The sequence below is a fragment of the Aspergillus uvarum genome (genome assembly GCF_003184745.1).
Source record: "Aspergillus uvarum CBS 121591 unplaced genomic scaffold BO82scaffold_6, whole genome shotgun sequence".
NCBI lineage: Eukaryota > Fungi > Ascomycota > Eurotiomycetes > Eurotiales > Aspergillaceae > Aspergillus > Aspergillus uvarum.
The window spans coordinates 528,325-544,285 of NW_020291303.1; the positions used below are offsets into that span (position 1 = coordinate 528,325).

At 52.8% G+C, this 15,961-nt stretch overlaps 5 protein-coding genes across 5 annotated transcripts; 3 read left to right on the forward strand and 2 right to left on the reverse strand.

Moving 5' to 3' along the window:
• Positions 1 to 125: 125 nt before the first annotated feature.
• Positions 126 to 1,315, forward strand: BO82DRAFT_350994 (streptomycin 3''-adenylyltransferase). Its single transcript, XM_025634297.1, has one exon. It carries the CDS (start codon positions 162 to 164, stop codon positions 924 to 926), a length of 765 nt encoding a protein of 254 aa, XP_025495870.1. The 5' UTR covers positions 126 to 161; the 3' UTR covers positions 927 to 1,315.
• Positions 1,316 to 3,198: 1,883 nt separating this feature from the next.
• On the reverse strand, positions 3,199 to 5,283 carry BO82DRAFT_327399 (putative integral membrane protein). The gene is made up of 5 exons (XM_025632962.1): positions 4,699 to 5,283; positions 4,525 to 4,629; positions 4,062 to 4,459; positions 3,934 to 3,998; positions 3,199 to 3,871 (listed from the first exon to the last, which is right to left on the reverse strand). The coding sequence occupies exons 1-5, from the start codon at positions 4,846 to 4,848 to the stop codon at positions 3,297 to 3,299; spliced, it is 1,293 nt and encodes a 430-aa protein (XP_025495871.1). The 5' UTR covers positions 4,849 to 5,283; the 3' UTR covers positions 3,199 to 3,296.
• Positions 5,284 to 7,226: 1,943 nt separating this feature from the next.
• Positions 7,227 to 9,661, forward strand: BO82DRAFT_327401 (MFS general substrate transporter). The gene is made up of 3 exons (XM_025632963.1): positions 7,227 to 7,878; positions 7,933 to 8,895; positions 8,959 to 9,661. Exons 1-3 carry the CDS (start codon positions 7,646 to 7,648, stop codon positions 9,350 to 9,352), a joined length of 1,590 nt encoding a protein of 529 aa, XP_025495872.1. The 5' UTR covers positions 7,227 to 7,645; the 3' UTR covers positions 9,353 to 9,661.
• Positions 9,662 to 9,716: 55 nt separating this feature from the next.
• On the reverse strand, positions 9,717 to 12,733 carry BO82DRAFT_389311 (flavodoxin and radical SAM domain protein). The gene is made up of 2 exons (XM_025638442.1): positions 12,533 to 12,733; positions 9,717 to 12,473 (listed from the first exon to the last, which is right to left on the reverse strand). The coding sequence occupies exons 1-2, from the start codon at positions 12,555 to 12,557 to the stop codon at positions 10,150 to 10,152; spliced, it is 2,349 nt and encodes a 782-aa protein (XP_025495873.1). The 5' UTR covers positions 12,558 to 12,733; the 3' UTR covers positions 9,717 to 10,149.
• Positions 12,734 to 13,091: 358 nt separating this feature from the next.
• On the forward strand, positions 13,092 to 15,227 carry BO82DRAFT_302158 (putative dipeptidase). The gene is made up of 3 exons (XM_025632110.1): positions 13,092 to 13,612; positions 13,674 to 13,886; positions 13,947 to 15,227. Exons 1-3 carry the CDS (start codon positions 13,381 to 13,383, stop codon positions 14,864 to 14,866), a joined length of 1,365 nt encoding a protein of 454 aa, XP_025495874.1. The 5' UTR covers positions 13,092 to 13,380; the 3' UTR covers positions 14,867 to 15,227.
• Positions 15,228 to 15,961: the final 734 nt, after the last annotated feature.

A 15,961-nucleotide genomic window follows, 5' to 3' on the forward strand; every position in this document is an offset into this window, starting at 1 on the left:
GGGCCGTGCCGTGCCGACCAATAACCACCCATCACTACGTACAGATACGGCACGTGACAGTAAGCCGGTTATGCAAGGTGGGGGGGGTTGTTTGCCTTAAAGAAGGCCTGGCAACCTCAGATCTGGCAACAATAAACCAGAAGAGGAACAGCAACACAACAATGGCTGATAACCTGCCACAAGAGGTGAAAGCTTATCTCGAGGAAATAGTACAGCGTCTGGCGGAATACCTGCAACACCAGCTCGTTGGAGTATATCTATTTGGGTCGGCGAGTTATGGCGCCTACGAGTCCGGCCTCAGCGACCTTGACGTACAGGTCGTAGTGAAGGATCGGCTGAGAACCGTCGAGAAGCAGGCAGTTATAAGCCGCCTGACCCACGCCGTCTTACCTTGCCCGGCTACCAAACTCGAGTTCGTGGTGTATGCTCAAAGCGCCGTGTATCCGGCCAGTCGTCACCCTCGCTTCGAACTCAATCTCAACACGGGGCTTCACCAGCCTGATCACATCAGCCTCGATCCCGCCGACGAGTCCAGCCACTGGTTTCTGCTGGATATCGCCATGGGACGTCAGCTTGGCTGCAGCCTGTACGGCCCTGATACGACCCACGCGTTCGGCGCGATCCCTCAACGCTGGGTCCTGGAAGCCATCGCGGACTCACTCGATTGGCACCACGCAAACGAAATCAACTCTCCCAACAGCATTCTCAATGCGTGCCGAGGCTGGCGATTCATTGTCACGGGCGAATTCTCTTCCAAATTGGACGGGGCCAAATGGGCCCTACAACAACAGGACTGTCCAGACGTGGTTCGACGTGCAATTCTCGCGCGCAACACAGACGACAAACTCCCGGCGGCCCAGGCAGAGATGCTCTATGATATTGCTCTGACGGCCAACCGTGCCAAACTCGCGACGGATCTAGATTAACTCGTGCCCCAATCCATGGCCGCAGGGAAGCCATCTGAGTTCTAGAGCAGGCGTGGCAATCAAGATCTTGATTTTCTCTACTCAGATTGAAGCAAGTTCAAGAGAAAGCGAACAAATGACTGGTCGGACTTGAAGGGGATGTGGTGATGTCGAATGGCACGATCTTCCTGCGCATCTAACGACAGGATGGCTCAGGGTGTTCAGCTACCTTTGGCAAGTTCGGATTTCCTGGTTATGGAACAAACATTTGACGTTGGCCGGATCGAAGTTTCTTGCCCATTTGCGATGGATTGGTTTGTTGCTGGTGTCTGGGGAAGCATTCCAATCATAGAACCGTATCGAAGATGTTCGAAGCAGTATCATCAAGGCTCGGAAATACTACATTCGTACTCTGTTCAGTAGATTTGCAGGCTCGCTTGGCTGGCAAATACATTAGTCAACCCCCTTGTGTAGTCAGCCAGCTTCTACACCAATCCCCGACGGGAAGACCATCCATTGCATTGCACCCCAAAACCAGCGATCTCGATCTCGATCGCTAGATCGATGGGCTCGATCGACTCTCTCGATGGCCCAAGATTCCCGATCGATCTTTGCCCCCTTGCCCCCCCCTCTGCCCCTCTGTTTGTCTCTGTGATTGGATCACCGCCCTCAAACGTCAGCAGGCACCGCATAGCACAGCATAGCACAGCAGAAACCGCACGAAGAAATGTGGCGTGGTCGATCGGGATTCCGGTGTAAGATCGAGATGGGCGATCGGATCGATGATCGATCTTCGGCGATGACGATGGTTTCTGGTGCTGGGGTTGGGTTGTGGCGTTGCGTTGGTGGTTCTGCTCGGTGGTTCTGCTCGGTGGTTCTGCTCGGTGATGATTGATTCTTGGGCTTCTGTGGCTGAGGTGTGGTTCGTACCCTTAGGGGTGAGCCTGGAGCCTGAGGAAGTACAGAGTAGGGCTGGAGGGCTGGATGCGATCTCCGGCCTATTGGGGTTTAGTTTTGGGTGTGGTGATGGATCTTATCGTGGTGTGCGGGGCGGATCAACTTACGTAGCAACTGCATACTTTAGTGGGAGGGGTGGGGTTCTCTACTGTCGGTTTTGTGTTGCTCTCGCTCTTGATATTATGATTCTAGTGCTTGGAGTTCAAAGTGTTAGTGCAGCTTATACATCATCGAGTTAGTGGAGCGGTGCATCTAGCGCGGGTGGAGGGAGTGAAGTTGTGTTGTGTTAAGTATACCCTGGTTTTTGTTGTTGACTTTTTTTGTAGTGAAGTTCAACATGACTAGACAAGCAGCACTAGTTTGCTATACACATACTGGTGGATCTGGGTACAAGAGATCTATCCTCTGATTAAACTTTGAATACTGAACTTACCAAGAACACCGCTCTACCCTGAAATGCTTTGACCGCGGTGGTCAATCCGCGTATGTTGACGTTTACAAACTACGAACTAGATGAAGAAGAACTATGATAAACCCAAAAAACATCGGTCGAGAACAGTAGTTCCATTGGACCATCAACATAGAATTAGAGCTGTACCGCTGACCGAGTACATTAGCTACCTTACCTAACATACCCACTTATCCAAGTCGACAAACAACCCAGAAACTGACTAATCCCCCATCCCAGCCATGGATACACCGCACTTCCCTCCCCCCCCCCCCCCCCAGCAGAAACAGATACATCATCATGATCCAAAAGATCTAGAATCTTGAATCTCGCATCGAATCTCAAATCCCGAGAGCGAACGCTGGGTCCGCCCGGCTCCGGCGCCCTCTGGAAACCTTAATTCCAGCCCACGCCAGCACCTTAACTCGCAGCTAACGGCATTCAGCAAGGTCAGTTCCCCACGAGTCAGACCCAGTACGGACTACGGCGTAAATGTGAGGTGTTTCAGCTGCTAATGCGGGTGCTCGTCTCGAGATCACGATCCCCTTTCTTCCCTCGATAATCAGGCCTCATGCAGGAGACTTACTTGAAATCCTACTAGGGACTTGCGCCCTTGCTTGCCGAAGTTTATTCAAAGCTCCCCGCCCCCGGGGAAAGCTGCCGGCCGCTTGGCTGGTTTAGGCAGGTGGTTATTGGTAATCAACTTTGGCGATTATCCATTTTGTGAAGTAGGGACGAGGTGTGTTTGTTAGTGTTAGACCGGTTCATGAACTCTGATTAAATAGACCCAAGTCAAGGACTCTGTAAAAAGCAAGATAATAGTACTGCATAACAAAGGAAAACGTCATAACTTCAGTGGTATATACATCCCATCCCATCCCTTCCCATCCCAAAATACTCATACAACTTCAATTCCCACAGACCAGACAAGTACAACCAAGGGTATAATTCTGTACAGTAGTCGTACATCCAAAAACAAAAAAAAGCTAAACCATACTATGCTCATGACACGAATCATCCCCGGCCGACGAGGTCTGCGTCACCTCGAAGGTACGCTGGATCCCGCCAAAGCCGCCGCCGCCGCCGCCGCCGCCCCCCGCGGATCCTGGATGCGACTCCGGGTCGCGGTCGCGGTTGCGGTCGCGGCGGCCTCGGCTATCTTTGCTGCCGGGCGATCGTTCGCCCGACAGCCCCGCCGTCAGCTGCTCCTCGCTGCTGTTCGACGAGGTCAGCGGCCCCCGCTGGCTGTGGATGGTGGTCACCGTCACCGCCAGCTTGTCCGGTCGGAGGCGCCCTTGCACGGCGGCTTCGTCCAGCGACCCCAACGGCATGGGCCGTTCGTGGGAGCGGGCGTGGTGGTGGTGGTGGGGGTTGTTGCTGGCGCCGCCGCCGATGCGACGCGACCCGGAGGGACCGCCGAAAGGGGAGCGGTCGTAGTAGTTGGGATCGGAGTGGGAGCCCAGCCAGTGGCGGACGAGGGGGCGGAGGGTCGCGAGACTACCGGCCGTGATTCCGAGGCCGGTTTCGATGTTGGACCAGAGAGCGATTTCGACGGTGGCATCTAGAGGGAAACAAGGATTAGCTTGGAAGATTGGCAGACTGGGAGGAGCGGAGAAAACGTACAGAGAAAGTCCGGGTCATCAAAGGTATGCACCCAAGGAATGCGGATGATCGTCGCGGATGAGGCACTAGAATTCGTTGGTCAGTCAGTCTGCCATACCACTCCGACGAAAAACCAAAATTAAACATACATGCAAGCCATGCCCAGAATGGCCACAACGGCCATCTTCGTCTGCTTGCGCATGTGCAGGTTCTTCACGATGAAAAACGGCAAGATGCCCACGGTGAAATCGCACAGCGCCGCAAACGCACTGTACACGTAGGTCATGGCGATGATAATCTCCATGTTGATGCAGACCCCATGGATGCTATCGTCAAATGCCTTGCGCGTCCAGAAATAGGAGACGGGCTTGCACTGCAGCAGCATCAGGAACATGAAGACCAGGGCGGCGACGACGGTCAGGACCATCACGATGCGCAGGATCCAGATGTGCATGCGCTTCACGGTGATGCGCAGCAAGAAGATGCACACGGAGATCTTGCAGCCCATGGCGGAGAAACAGTACGCGATTTCGCAGAACCACCAGTACTGTTGTGGATGGAATGTTAGCACGCACCATCGGCATTCTCGAGCTTGCCCGGGGCGAATCGTACCTTCATGGCTGTCACGCGCTGGTGCGCATCCAGGACACTGAAGTGTCGGCCTGTGCCGTAGATGGCTCCTCCGATCATACATCCGGAGAACATGCAGTAGAATAACTAGGGACGGAGAATATCAGCTTTCTCGTCCCACTCATCACGGCCACCGGTTGATAGGTAGGGACTCACCATAGCAACGACCATAGCCCAATCATCAATCCCAAACGCTCGAACAATCCATCCGCGCACATAGCATCGCAGTATCACCGCAATGCAGGCCACGGACATAAAGACGGCGGCAACCGCCTTAACCTCCGGGCTGCGGTCCTCTGCTGCCATGCTATCGTTGCAAGAAGCAAGGCATAATCCGGAGGACTAAAAATCACAAAGAAAAGAGAGGCGAGAGAGAAGAGAAACAAAACACTAGAGGTAGGGGCCGAAGGGAACCGCAACCGGTATTTGAGTGAACGATGGGGAAAAAGGGAACTCGGGAAGGGAGACGTAAGGGAAAACCTTCAAAGTGTTGCACGTCCGTTTCCACTTCCACACACGGTCTAGAGGGCCGAGGAAGTTGACTTCAGGCACGCTAATCTAGTCGGTCGACCGTCTGGCCCTGGTCAGAGGTGATCATAGCAGGCTAAACTGGTCTAGGGTTGTGTCTGCACATCGCCGCCCTTTTACTCTCTCTCACTCTCTCTCTCTCTCTCTCTCAATGCAGACCGAGATCGACGGTGCGCCGGTCCAAAGTCTAACGCATCCACCCACCAAGTGTATTCTGGGCAGCCCTGGGCTGAAGAGGATCCAGGAAAGCCAAGAGCCCCTTCGCTTAGAGCAACTGGACTCAGTACGAGCAACCATTTCAGGAATGAGATCATCACTAATCAAAAACCAAGATGATTGTTCGTGCGGATGCGTCGTGGCGAAGAGCAATTCCCCCCCACCGAGCCGTTGTGGTCAGAGCGACGACACGATTAGTCTCTGATAGTGTTAAAGGTTATCCTCAGGCTGCCCCGGGGATAATTTCACGTCAATGGCCGGAAACGGGGGTGACTCCACTCGGCCTCGGTTGTATCTCCGCATTGGGTAGACCCCCCGACGGTCGAGTCAGGAGTACGAGTAAGAAAGTAAGAAAAGAACTGGTGAATTGGGAACAAAAGCAAGAAGGCGAAAAAGTTCAATTAAGGAAGTCATGAGGGCGCAAGCCATCCATGGCTCTGGGATCGATTATGGTTCTGATGGTGCTAATGTTGTGCAGAATTGCCAGGACCCATGGATCAAAGCTCGTCATTCGCCGCCATCCGCTCCCACCCCCCGCCGGAGGTGACTCCCCCCAATCCTAGATCAAAATCAATCAGCAACCCACGGATGCCAATGATCACCAGTAGTTTACTATGTAATCCGTCGCCATCAGTCCGAGCATTCCCACGTGCGATTGTCGCCTCTTCTTCGGGATTACCGAGCAGTTATGACGCTGATTCTATGCGACTGGCACTCTAGACGAAACGCCCTTCCCCTCATTCCTGCGGGTTTGGGCTGCCACGCGTGAGTGGATCTCTGGGATCCCGGACTCCTCGGAGGCACAGGGAAAACGGAAACCAGGATCAAAGAAGTAAATGCGTTGTCGGACCTGCAGACTTCTAGAAAGCCAATCCAGGGTGACCTGTCACACGCGACTTGGGACCGGCCTATCAAGTACAATCCCAATTGTCCTAGGAGGCTTAGGCAGGAGTCGAAGGGAGGAAGGAAGGAAGGAAGGAAGGTCCTTCAGGGAATCAGGGGAATGTTTCCTGGGCACTTGGAAGGGCAATAATGGCAATCCTAATGTTCCTCCCCTGCCAGAGCGGGCACGTCCCAACTGGTCGGTTCGCCTATTCCCAATTCAAGCAATGTACAACAGAGCCGGTGCCCACCCTAAAAAATGAACGGGGCAGATCCAACTTGATCCCCCCTCCCCTTCCCGTTAAATTTAGCACCAGACAAAAAGATGGATCATGGATATCCTTTCCGAGTGCCGCGGTGACTATCAATGGGAAACTAAGAGAAAAAAAAAAAAAATCACAGACAGCTGCCAACTCCATATCTGTCAAAAGTGTCAATGTCAAACCCAACCCGACTGGACCAACCCCCATTCCACGGGACTTTTGACGTCTTATTACCGGTGTCGATCCTGCCCACGCCAAACCCACGCGGATCGGGAAACCAGACAATGGTGCGGTGCGGATGGTGTCTCCTTTTGCCGAACATGACAGAACCAGACTTTCTGACTCGCCAGGCAGGGGGGAAACTCTCCGAACCGGGCAAATCGGTGCAGCATGCGAGCGAATGTTGGCCCAATAAACAACCTGATCTACAGCGTGCAGCATCAGAAGGGACCTGGCGGGGTTGGAATCGGCTGCCCTTCTTTGCCGTGTATTCTGAGTGAGTTTCGGTAACTGCCGCTTCACGTGAAGACGGGCGCCCTTTCCGTGCAAACCCAGGCGATGAGATACTCGGTAGAAAAGAGTATGCACAGCACAAGATGAGCAGCAACGAATATTCATTCGCGAGATTGATGTCAAGGACACAGATTGTACACATGCATAGAGGACTGAGCATCTAATGCGAAGTCGCAATCACAAAATACTCATACGGAAGTCTGTGGCTTACGCGCCAAGTGACTAAGTTAGCGTCGTTCGTTGCCCGGTTGCGTGGTGGTGGACCATACAAGCCCGGGATTGACTTGCCCAAGGATGAACCCTAGTGACTGGGACTCCATGCTCGATCACCAGCCTCGGACAGCTGCTTGGTGCAGGGAGCAGATGCTGCATGTTTGCTTCTTTGCCCAGAACTCACCTATTCGCTGGTTCCAACCGTCAGAATCACAACCGCTGAATCCCAGGGCAATGCGACCTTAAGATGGCTGCGCAACCGCCTGCGACCGCTTGCAACTGCCCACACAACCCCTCCTGTGGCTGGGGAGGACAGCGTTGCCCTGCATTGTGCAACGTCTTGAAAACTCTGCTTGCTTTGTTTGAGAGAAATGTCCAGCATTTTCCCCGTGTTTGCGGAGTTAAGTCAAGCCGTGAGCCTGGAGTACATAATGGGCGACAGAGACAGAGGTTGAGGCCAACCCCCACGGGCAGCCAGCATATGCGATATGATGGAGTCGAAATCTGCTCAGGTTCATTCAGGAGACGCAGATGACCCGAACAGCGACCATGTCAATTCTTCAACCGAGGACGTTCGATCCATCTCCCAGCCGACGGTGTGGGCGACCATCAAGCAATCCTATAAGATCTTGGGCTACTGCGTTGCTCTGACTGCCGGCATCCTGCTGTACGGGTATGATATGGTCATTGTGAACAATGTGTCATCCATGCCACAGTTCCAGTAAGAGGTTTCTTGAACCCCGCGGTCTACCTCTTCAATACTCACATTCGCAAGGCGTGACTATGGTCGGGAATTGAAGGGACAACTGATCATTCCCTCTGTCTGGCTGAGCCTGTGGAGCGTGGCCGGCCCGATCGGGGGCTTATTCGGTGCGATTGTGAGCGGCTTTGTCCAGGACCGTATCGGTCGTCGCTTCTCGTTAGCCATCGCCAGCCTGCTTTCCGCCATAGCAGTCGCCGTGTTGTATGTCTCCAATCTTGCGACCGAGATCGACGACCGCAGGGTTATTTTCCTAGCGGGGAAATTGGTTCAGGGATTTGCCGTGTACATGATCGTATGCACGACTGAGACCTATATGTCAGAAGTTCTACCTACCTTATTACGAGGGCCGACTCTCGCCCTGTTTCCCATCTTCACACTCGTGGGCCAGTTGGTAGGCAGCGCGGTGGTCCGGAATGCCCTTTACACTCCCGGCGCGAGAGGTTATCTGAATTGCTTCCTTTCGCAATGGCCCTTCTCAGCTCTGTCCCTTTTAGTGTCCGTCATGGTCCCGGAGAGCCCTACGCATCTTGTTCGCCAGAGCCGACTGGACGAAGCGCTCAAAGCACAGAAACGACTGGATTCCGCCGAGGTGGACTCCATGGCCAAGATCCAGCAGCTGTGCGCATCCGCACAGCTCGGGGAGCAAGAATCCGCGGGATACCGCGAGTGTTTCGTGGGTGTCAACCGGCGGCGCACGATCATCGTCCTCTTCGTGAACATGATCCCGAATATGCTGGGACTCGTGCTGTTGGCCAAAGCTAGCTATTTCTTGCAGATCATTGGCATGGGAGCGAATACAAGCATCATAATGCTGCAAGTCAGCCTTGGGCTGGGGTTAGCAGCCAACATCTTCAGCTTCTGGTCGCTGTCTCGATTTGGCCGGGTGTCGCTCATCATTGCAAGCTTGGGGGTCATCGCACTGTTGTGGCTGGGTATGGGCATTGCCGGCTGTTTTCATGGAGAAGTCACTGTCTGGTTAGTTGTTCTCTCACTCCTCAAGTGTCAGGCTAAGGGGGCACGTCTGCTAATGACCGATAGGTACTCAGCTGTGACTTTCTGTCTGGTCGTCGTCTTCAACGGAGCTGGAGTGTGGCCGGCAACTTACGCCGTGGGCGCGGAGACATCCTCTCTACGGCTCCGCGCCAAGACGCAAGGACTAGGATGGCTCGTGAATTGTCTGGCAACTGGGATTGCCGGTCTGGTACTGCCCTATGCATTCAACTCGGACCAAGGCGCATTGGGCGCTAAAACAGGGTTCCTGTTCTCCGCCTCCAGTATCGTGGCACTGATGATAACATGGTTTCTCGTGCCGGAGATGAGAAACCGAACCCCAACTGAGATCGAATGTATGTTCGAAAACCATCTCCCGACGAAGGAGTTCAGAAAATGGTCACCCGAAATGGATGAGGTGACAGTCAGGTTGGGTGCCTAACTGACTGGTCGGAACATTGGGGATGGTCAGTCATCTCATATCGCGCAGTAGCGTCATGCTTCTCGCTCTGTGTGACGACTTTGATGGTGCTGGTGAACTCTGGCAATGATGTGTTTAAAGCAACGTCATCAAAAAGCGAATTCAGCCAACGAGATTCTTGTTGAATCACATCTCTTCCTTCACCATTATCTAAGCAAAACTTCACTTCCTGAGACAAACCCTTAAGAATGACCTTTCATCCCGAAATTGGTTAGAAGCAATGCATGACTAGTGGTGTTGCTTTGAGTTGTCAATGTGAAACAATCGTCCGTTTGACCACTGAGTGCTGGTTAGTTTGAATCTGACATAGGCACTAAGTATGCATGATAATCAAAATATAGCTAAAATTCGTCATGGTTTCTCAACTAGATACATGAATCATAGAAGAAATTCAACTAGCCTTGTGACTTGCACAGCAGCTGACTTCGGCTGGAGTATATACTGTTGTCCGACGGTCTTGGCTAGAATCTGGGAATATTTTTAGCGTCTGTGAGACGCTAGGCGCAGAATGACCCGGTTTTGTTAATTCGCTTTTCACGGTAGCTGCACTCGGTGCAAGCTGGGTTCGTCGGCCATGGCCTGACAGCTAAGTGGGTTTTTCGATAGGATGGTGCTCCTGAATTCCTTACAGCTGCGGAGTCGGTTCGAGAATGATTGTATGTCCACCTGAGAGATAGGCCACGAGACAGGCCTCAAAGGGCCTCTACGGCGCTCAGAGGGATGGCACGGTACTTGAACATGACAGGAAACAGGTTCAATCAATCCTGAGCTGCCGCTGCAGCTTGGAGGCCCTTCTTTTTGCCTTTCTTGTATACACGCTCGTCGTTGGGGTCAAAGCCACCGTTGCCCCACAAGGCCCACTCGAGCGTTTCACTCATGTAATCCTCGGGTTTGAAGGGGGTGCCGTCTGCCTTCTCCTTCTCCAAAAGTTCGAAGAACCGGTCGTAATCGATCCGCGAGTGCCACTTTCCGTTCACGTAGAAGCGCTCGGATGCGATTAGTGCACAGCAGCTGTGAGCATGCTCCGCAGCGAGACCATACTTGAGACCGCGACGCTCCAGCTCCTTGTTAAGGGAGGTTACAAACTCCTGGATTTCCTCGTAGAAAGGCACGTTCTGCATAGTCAGCCCAGCTCCTGCACTGGTGCTAGTACCGCAGTAAGTGACGCCCTTGATCTCGATGAAGCAAGGCAGTGCCTTCTCAACCAGGTTCGCATATCCAATGACCTCATCGTCCACATTGAATCCCTTCACCAGCGTAAGACGGAAGACAGTGCGCTGCATGTGACGCTTCTCGCGAAGAATGTCCAGACAACGCTGGAAACGCTCCCAGAAGTCGCGGTGAAGAGGGCGGTCGATCTTTCTCAGACTTTCCCGGTTGCTCGCGTCAATGGAAACGTACAACTGAGTCACTCGGTTGAGGGTCTCGAGCTGATCGGGGTGTTGAGCATTGCAGACAAGGAAGCTAGAGATGTGCTCACTGTGCAGCATGTCCAAAAACTGATTGATGTGAGGATAAAAGATCGGTTCGCCCACCAAGCTGAGAGCGCAGTGGCGGATGCGCATGGCCTCCGCGAATCGTTCAGCACGCACACCGGGGACACCACGCATCATCTTGATCTTTTTGTAATGACCCTCCTTGATACCATTGAAAATCAGGTCAGGAGAATCCACCTTCCAACGCCAAGTTGTGCCAACCGGGTTAGTGCCATGTCTCCAGCAGAAGATACATTTGTTGCTGCAGGAAAGGGACGGGGTAGCTTCCATGCAAAGGTGCGAGCGGATACCATAGAACGAGAATTTGTAACAGGAGCCACGGCCACGCAACGCGGACTTAGTCCAGCGACAGATCTTGACACCTGAGTGAGAACCCACGATAGTGTAGCCCTGTTTGGTAAGAGCTGCGTAGGTGGGCGATGTCTTCGGGACCATTTCCTTCTCAGTGGGTTGAATAGCGGACGCAGGCGAAGCGCCCGCGGTAGTGAAGTCAACGGGAATGGGGGTCCCCGATCCGCTATCAGCGCTGAACTTGATGTCTTCCAGGTCAACCACGTCTTGAGCCTTGTTACGTTTCCGGTTCTTCTTAGAACTGTCATCAGAGCCTTCTTCGTCCAGGTCCTCCTCGTCACTTTCGAGAGGGTCACCGCTGCCAGGAACACCTTCACCCAATCCACCATTCTCCAAGATGTCACCCAGGATATCTTGAAGACCATGAGACCATTCTTTCAGGGCAGCTTCCGGATCCCCCTTGACATCACCAAATCCAAGGGGATACGCCCGCTTCCGACCCGTAAGCTTCGCCATCCACCGATCGAGTTCCTTAGCCTGGTAGCAGTATCCCTCCTCCTCGGTCGGCCATCCTTCCTTGTCACCGAAACCAAAGACAGCGTAGCCAGCCAGAGACGAAAGCGGCGCAGTATCGATGCGGAAGTCATTGTGGGTTTCGTCAAGGTGGCCAAGGAAAGTGTTCAAAATAGTATCAATGTTGTACGAGGGGATCAGCAAGCAGTAAACGTAGCGCGTTCCGGGCGAGTTGGACGGAGGCTTGGGTGCAGCGGCGAAGTAATCATCGAAGTCGACGTAGGAGAGGTCTTGGATCTGAGGAGGAAGAATTGCCCGCTCACGGTTCTCCGGATCGGCTCGTAGTTGGGCGGCGGCGCGCAGGTCTTCAAGCAATACCTGCGCATATTTCTCAGTTGTAGCGGTCAACGAGGCGTAGAAGATGATGGGCTGGATGAAGGACAAAGGCTGTTGATTCTGGTCGGAACCGGTACGTCGGCCAGCGACCTTTGAGGGCTTCTTTCCGGACACTCTCTTAGGACCGGATGCAGACTTGGGCGCTTTCTCCCTCTCGGCGATAGTTTGGATGGCCGACTTCTCGACCTTGGTGATTTCTTTGTCGTATCCGATCGCGAGCTTTTCACTCTTCTCCGGAGAAAGGCTTCGAGGGGACGGTGGGATCGAGGAGGCAGTGGCCGTTCTAGACTTGGGCTGAAGTGTACGAAAGAAGCGAATGAAAGTAAACGCGGCGACGAGAGCGAGGAGCAGCGGCAGACGATAGGTATGCCAGAAGGCCAGCAGACCTGAACCAGGGCGAATAATCAGCACGAGGACGGTGCGCGAGCACGAGTGTAACGCTTACCTTCGTCTACAGCAAATTCTGCCATGATTGGAAGAACGAGATAGCCGAGCCCCTGGGTTCTGCTTCTCGCCTATTCTCCGTTTGCCTTTGAGGATCAAAGCAGACGGCCTTGCCTTGGTGACAAACGATGAAAAGAAAGAGCCGAGAAATGGCGGGTCGGATTAAGTGGGCGGAAACACTTTATTTTGGGAGGGGTTGATTGGGCCCAGAGATCCTCGTAGCATTACAATTACCACCACAACGCGGGGAGGGGGGAGTTTTGAAACAGTATAATCAAACTGTATTTCTCGAGTTTCGAAGCGAATACATATCGATACTATAAATCCCAAGAATGAAAATAAAGAAGGCCTACAAGGAAGATCCACGCAGTGTAAAGCGGCATCTCGGCGTTTCTCAAGGATTTTTTTTGGATAAGCGATGATTGGCTCCCGCATTTACCCTTCCTTATCGGGTAATCGTGGTGATTTGTCATCCATTTCCCTTGTCGGCGCTGATAACGTCTAGCTAAGAATAAATGGAGAGCAGTATGGCGACGATCTCGTTGGATCTGATGTGATGACACTGGCTTTCTTTTCTTCCAGAAAGTATATATGAGCTCTTGCTGCCTTTAGATTGTACAGAAAAGTCTGATTGCTGGTCTCGACGAGTCACCGATCGATTGGCTTCTTCAGGTCGACAATTTGCTGTGCTGAAAGATAAGCATGCAGGAACGCATTGCTTTTTCGTACTGAGTAACACCGCATCACCTCCTCATTCATGACCTCTTCCCTCAAAATCCTCACAGAATATCAAGTGGAAACAGAGAAAGCTGCTGTATAACTATCGTTCCAACCCCCTACCTTTGAACAATGGACACCAAGCTTGATCCTGAATCGGGAGTGCATCTATCAGATGCCGCACATCATACAGAGGCCCGATCTTTCTACGCACGCAACAAGAGTCGCTTGGCCCTCACTCTTATTGCTGCGTGCCTCCTGGCTGTCTTGAGCAACACTCGTATGATTGGTGCTCGTAAATGCAGTCTCCAACTCTCCATCGAGCAGCGAGTGGAGAGGATCTTGACGGAAACACCTCTCATAGGTAAGACTATTCTCAACAACTCGTTCGTGTCTGATACATAACTGACATGTGCTCGTAACAGACGGCCATGATGACCTTCCGATTTTCATCCGAGAAAGATTTCAGAATCACATCTACGACGACAACTTCAAAACTCCATTTACCGAAGGCGACTTGGTAGGCCATGTGGATCTACCCAGACTAGCCAAAGGCAGGGTCGGTGGCACTTTCTGGAGTGTCTTCGTCCAGTGTCCCGCCAACTGGACCGATTTCTCCGATGCGAACTACGCGATCAGTGAGTTGTCGCCCGATTTACTTCTACTTGCAGGTAAAGGTGACTAACTGCGTCTGTTAGGCGTCCGCCAGACAATTGAGCAGGTAGACGTTATGTTGCGCCTACAGCAGTCTTACCCCGATACTTTCTCCGCGCCTCCAAATGGCACGACTGCTCTCCAAGCTTTCCGGGACGGGAAGATCATCTCCCCACTTGGGATGGAAGGGCTACACTCGATCGGTAACTCATTGGCCCAATTGCGAGACTTGCATGCGCGTGGTGTTTCGTATGCCACACTCACCCATAACTGCCACAACCGGTATGCCGATGCGGCCCTCGTTGAGATCCCAGGTGGAATCAAGAAAGCGGACCCTTTCTGGCACGGAGTTAGCGAAGCGGGTAAAACGCTCGTCCACGAGATGAACCGACTCGGCATGATTGTCGACTTGTCCCACGTGAGCACAGACACGATGCGCGATATCCTAGGGGCTGGAAAAGATGACTGGGCCGGCAGCCGCGCGCCAGTCATCTTCAGTCACAGCTCTGCATATGCCGTCTGTCCTCACCCACGCAATGTCCCTGACGATATTTTGGAGCTGGTCAGAGTGCGCAGGTCGCTGGTTATGGTCAACTTCTCTCCGGATTTTGTTTCGTGCACAGCCTCGGAAGATCCCAACGGGCTCCCCCATTTCGAGCCCGAGACTGCCACCCTGGCGCACGTTGTGGATCACATTGTGCATATCGGCGAACTGATTGGCTTCGATCATGTTGGCCTAGGAAGCGACTTTGACGGTATACCCACCGTTCCCCGGGGTCTTGAGGATGTGTCCAAGTACCCGGGTTTGATCGCGGAGTTGTTGAAGCGAGGTGTAAGTGATGAGGATGCAGGAAAGGTAGCTGGAGGCAATTTGTTGCGGGTGTGGAAGGAAGTCGATGACGTTGCTCTCCAATTGCAGGCCGGGGGAGCACTTCCAGCTGAGGATGACTTGTCTCATACCTGAAGCCAATTTGTCAAATTACTCGACGCGTATGTCTCGCCTCCCATTGGACCGGGAACCATGCCATACCGGACAAATTTGGTAGCATTCGACCTCCACCTGCTCAATCACAGCTTAAGTAGACGCAGCTTTCATGACGTACCAGCAAGGCTTGTTTGATTCTGAAACGCTCATCTGGAACTGTGACAGTTCCTTTCGGCTTGAGGTGGAAGCACACCTGCCGACCTACCATAGACCACACATTCACATTTGTGATCCCATTTTCGCTCGAAAGTCGCCAATGAATTCCTTGCTCAAACAACAGTCGAAGATCATAAGTTCGGATTGGTCAGGCCATGGTTTGTATGTATGCGTATACGTAAACCGATCAGTGGCCGACTGACCACTGTGCTTCAAATTCAGGCAGGCTGGTGGAGGCATTGATGCTAAGCACAACACACCTAGCATCGCCTAGATTCTTGCTCACACTGTACAACTTCCAAGTTGGAAGGACGCGCGTCTTCCAGCATTGCGGGGTCGACAGTAGTCATGAACTGGGATATCTAGGACTACAATCCGAAGGGAGATTGGCAGGTCCTACATGAACATCGGACGATCAAGACGAGCTTGGTGTATACATTTGTCCCACCTTCAAGCGGAATCGCGATTGAAGGCAGGCGGGCATGGAGCCTTCCTACTGGTGATCGAGAAAAGCGGCAGAAGAGACCGACCAGCCACACCCACCTGGGATGTAGATCTCACAATGTCAATGACGCGCTAGTTCTTGCGCACGTCAAAAGAGTCTGATGGGATATCGCCACTTATTGACATACGTCTGTCTTCCGGTGGCACGCACATGCTTTCCTACATGATTCAGCTCCATGAGTTTCTATTTTGAGCCGGTCTTATCGACAATTTTCAAAAGCTTGTCGGGCGCCATCGACATCATCATTCTAGAGGGATTCTTGCAAAGATAAGCATCGGTAGTCTTATCAGATTCATCATCTGGGTTTTGGTGCTGTTGTCCGCTCAGAATACTCGATTTCTGTGTCAGCAAATTAGGCTGTTGACTTGAACGGCCGTTCCTCAATTGCTCGCGAGGGTGTTCCTGGAGGGCAA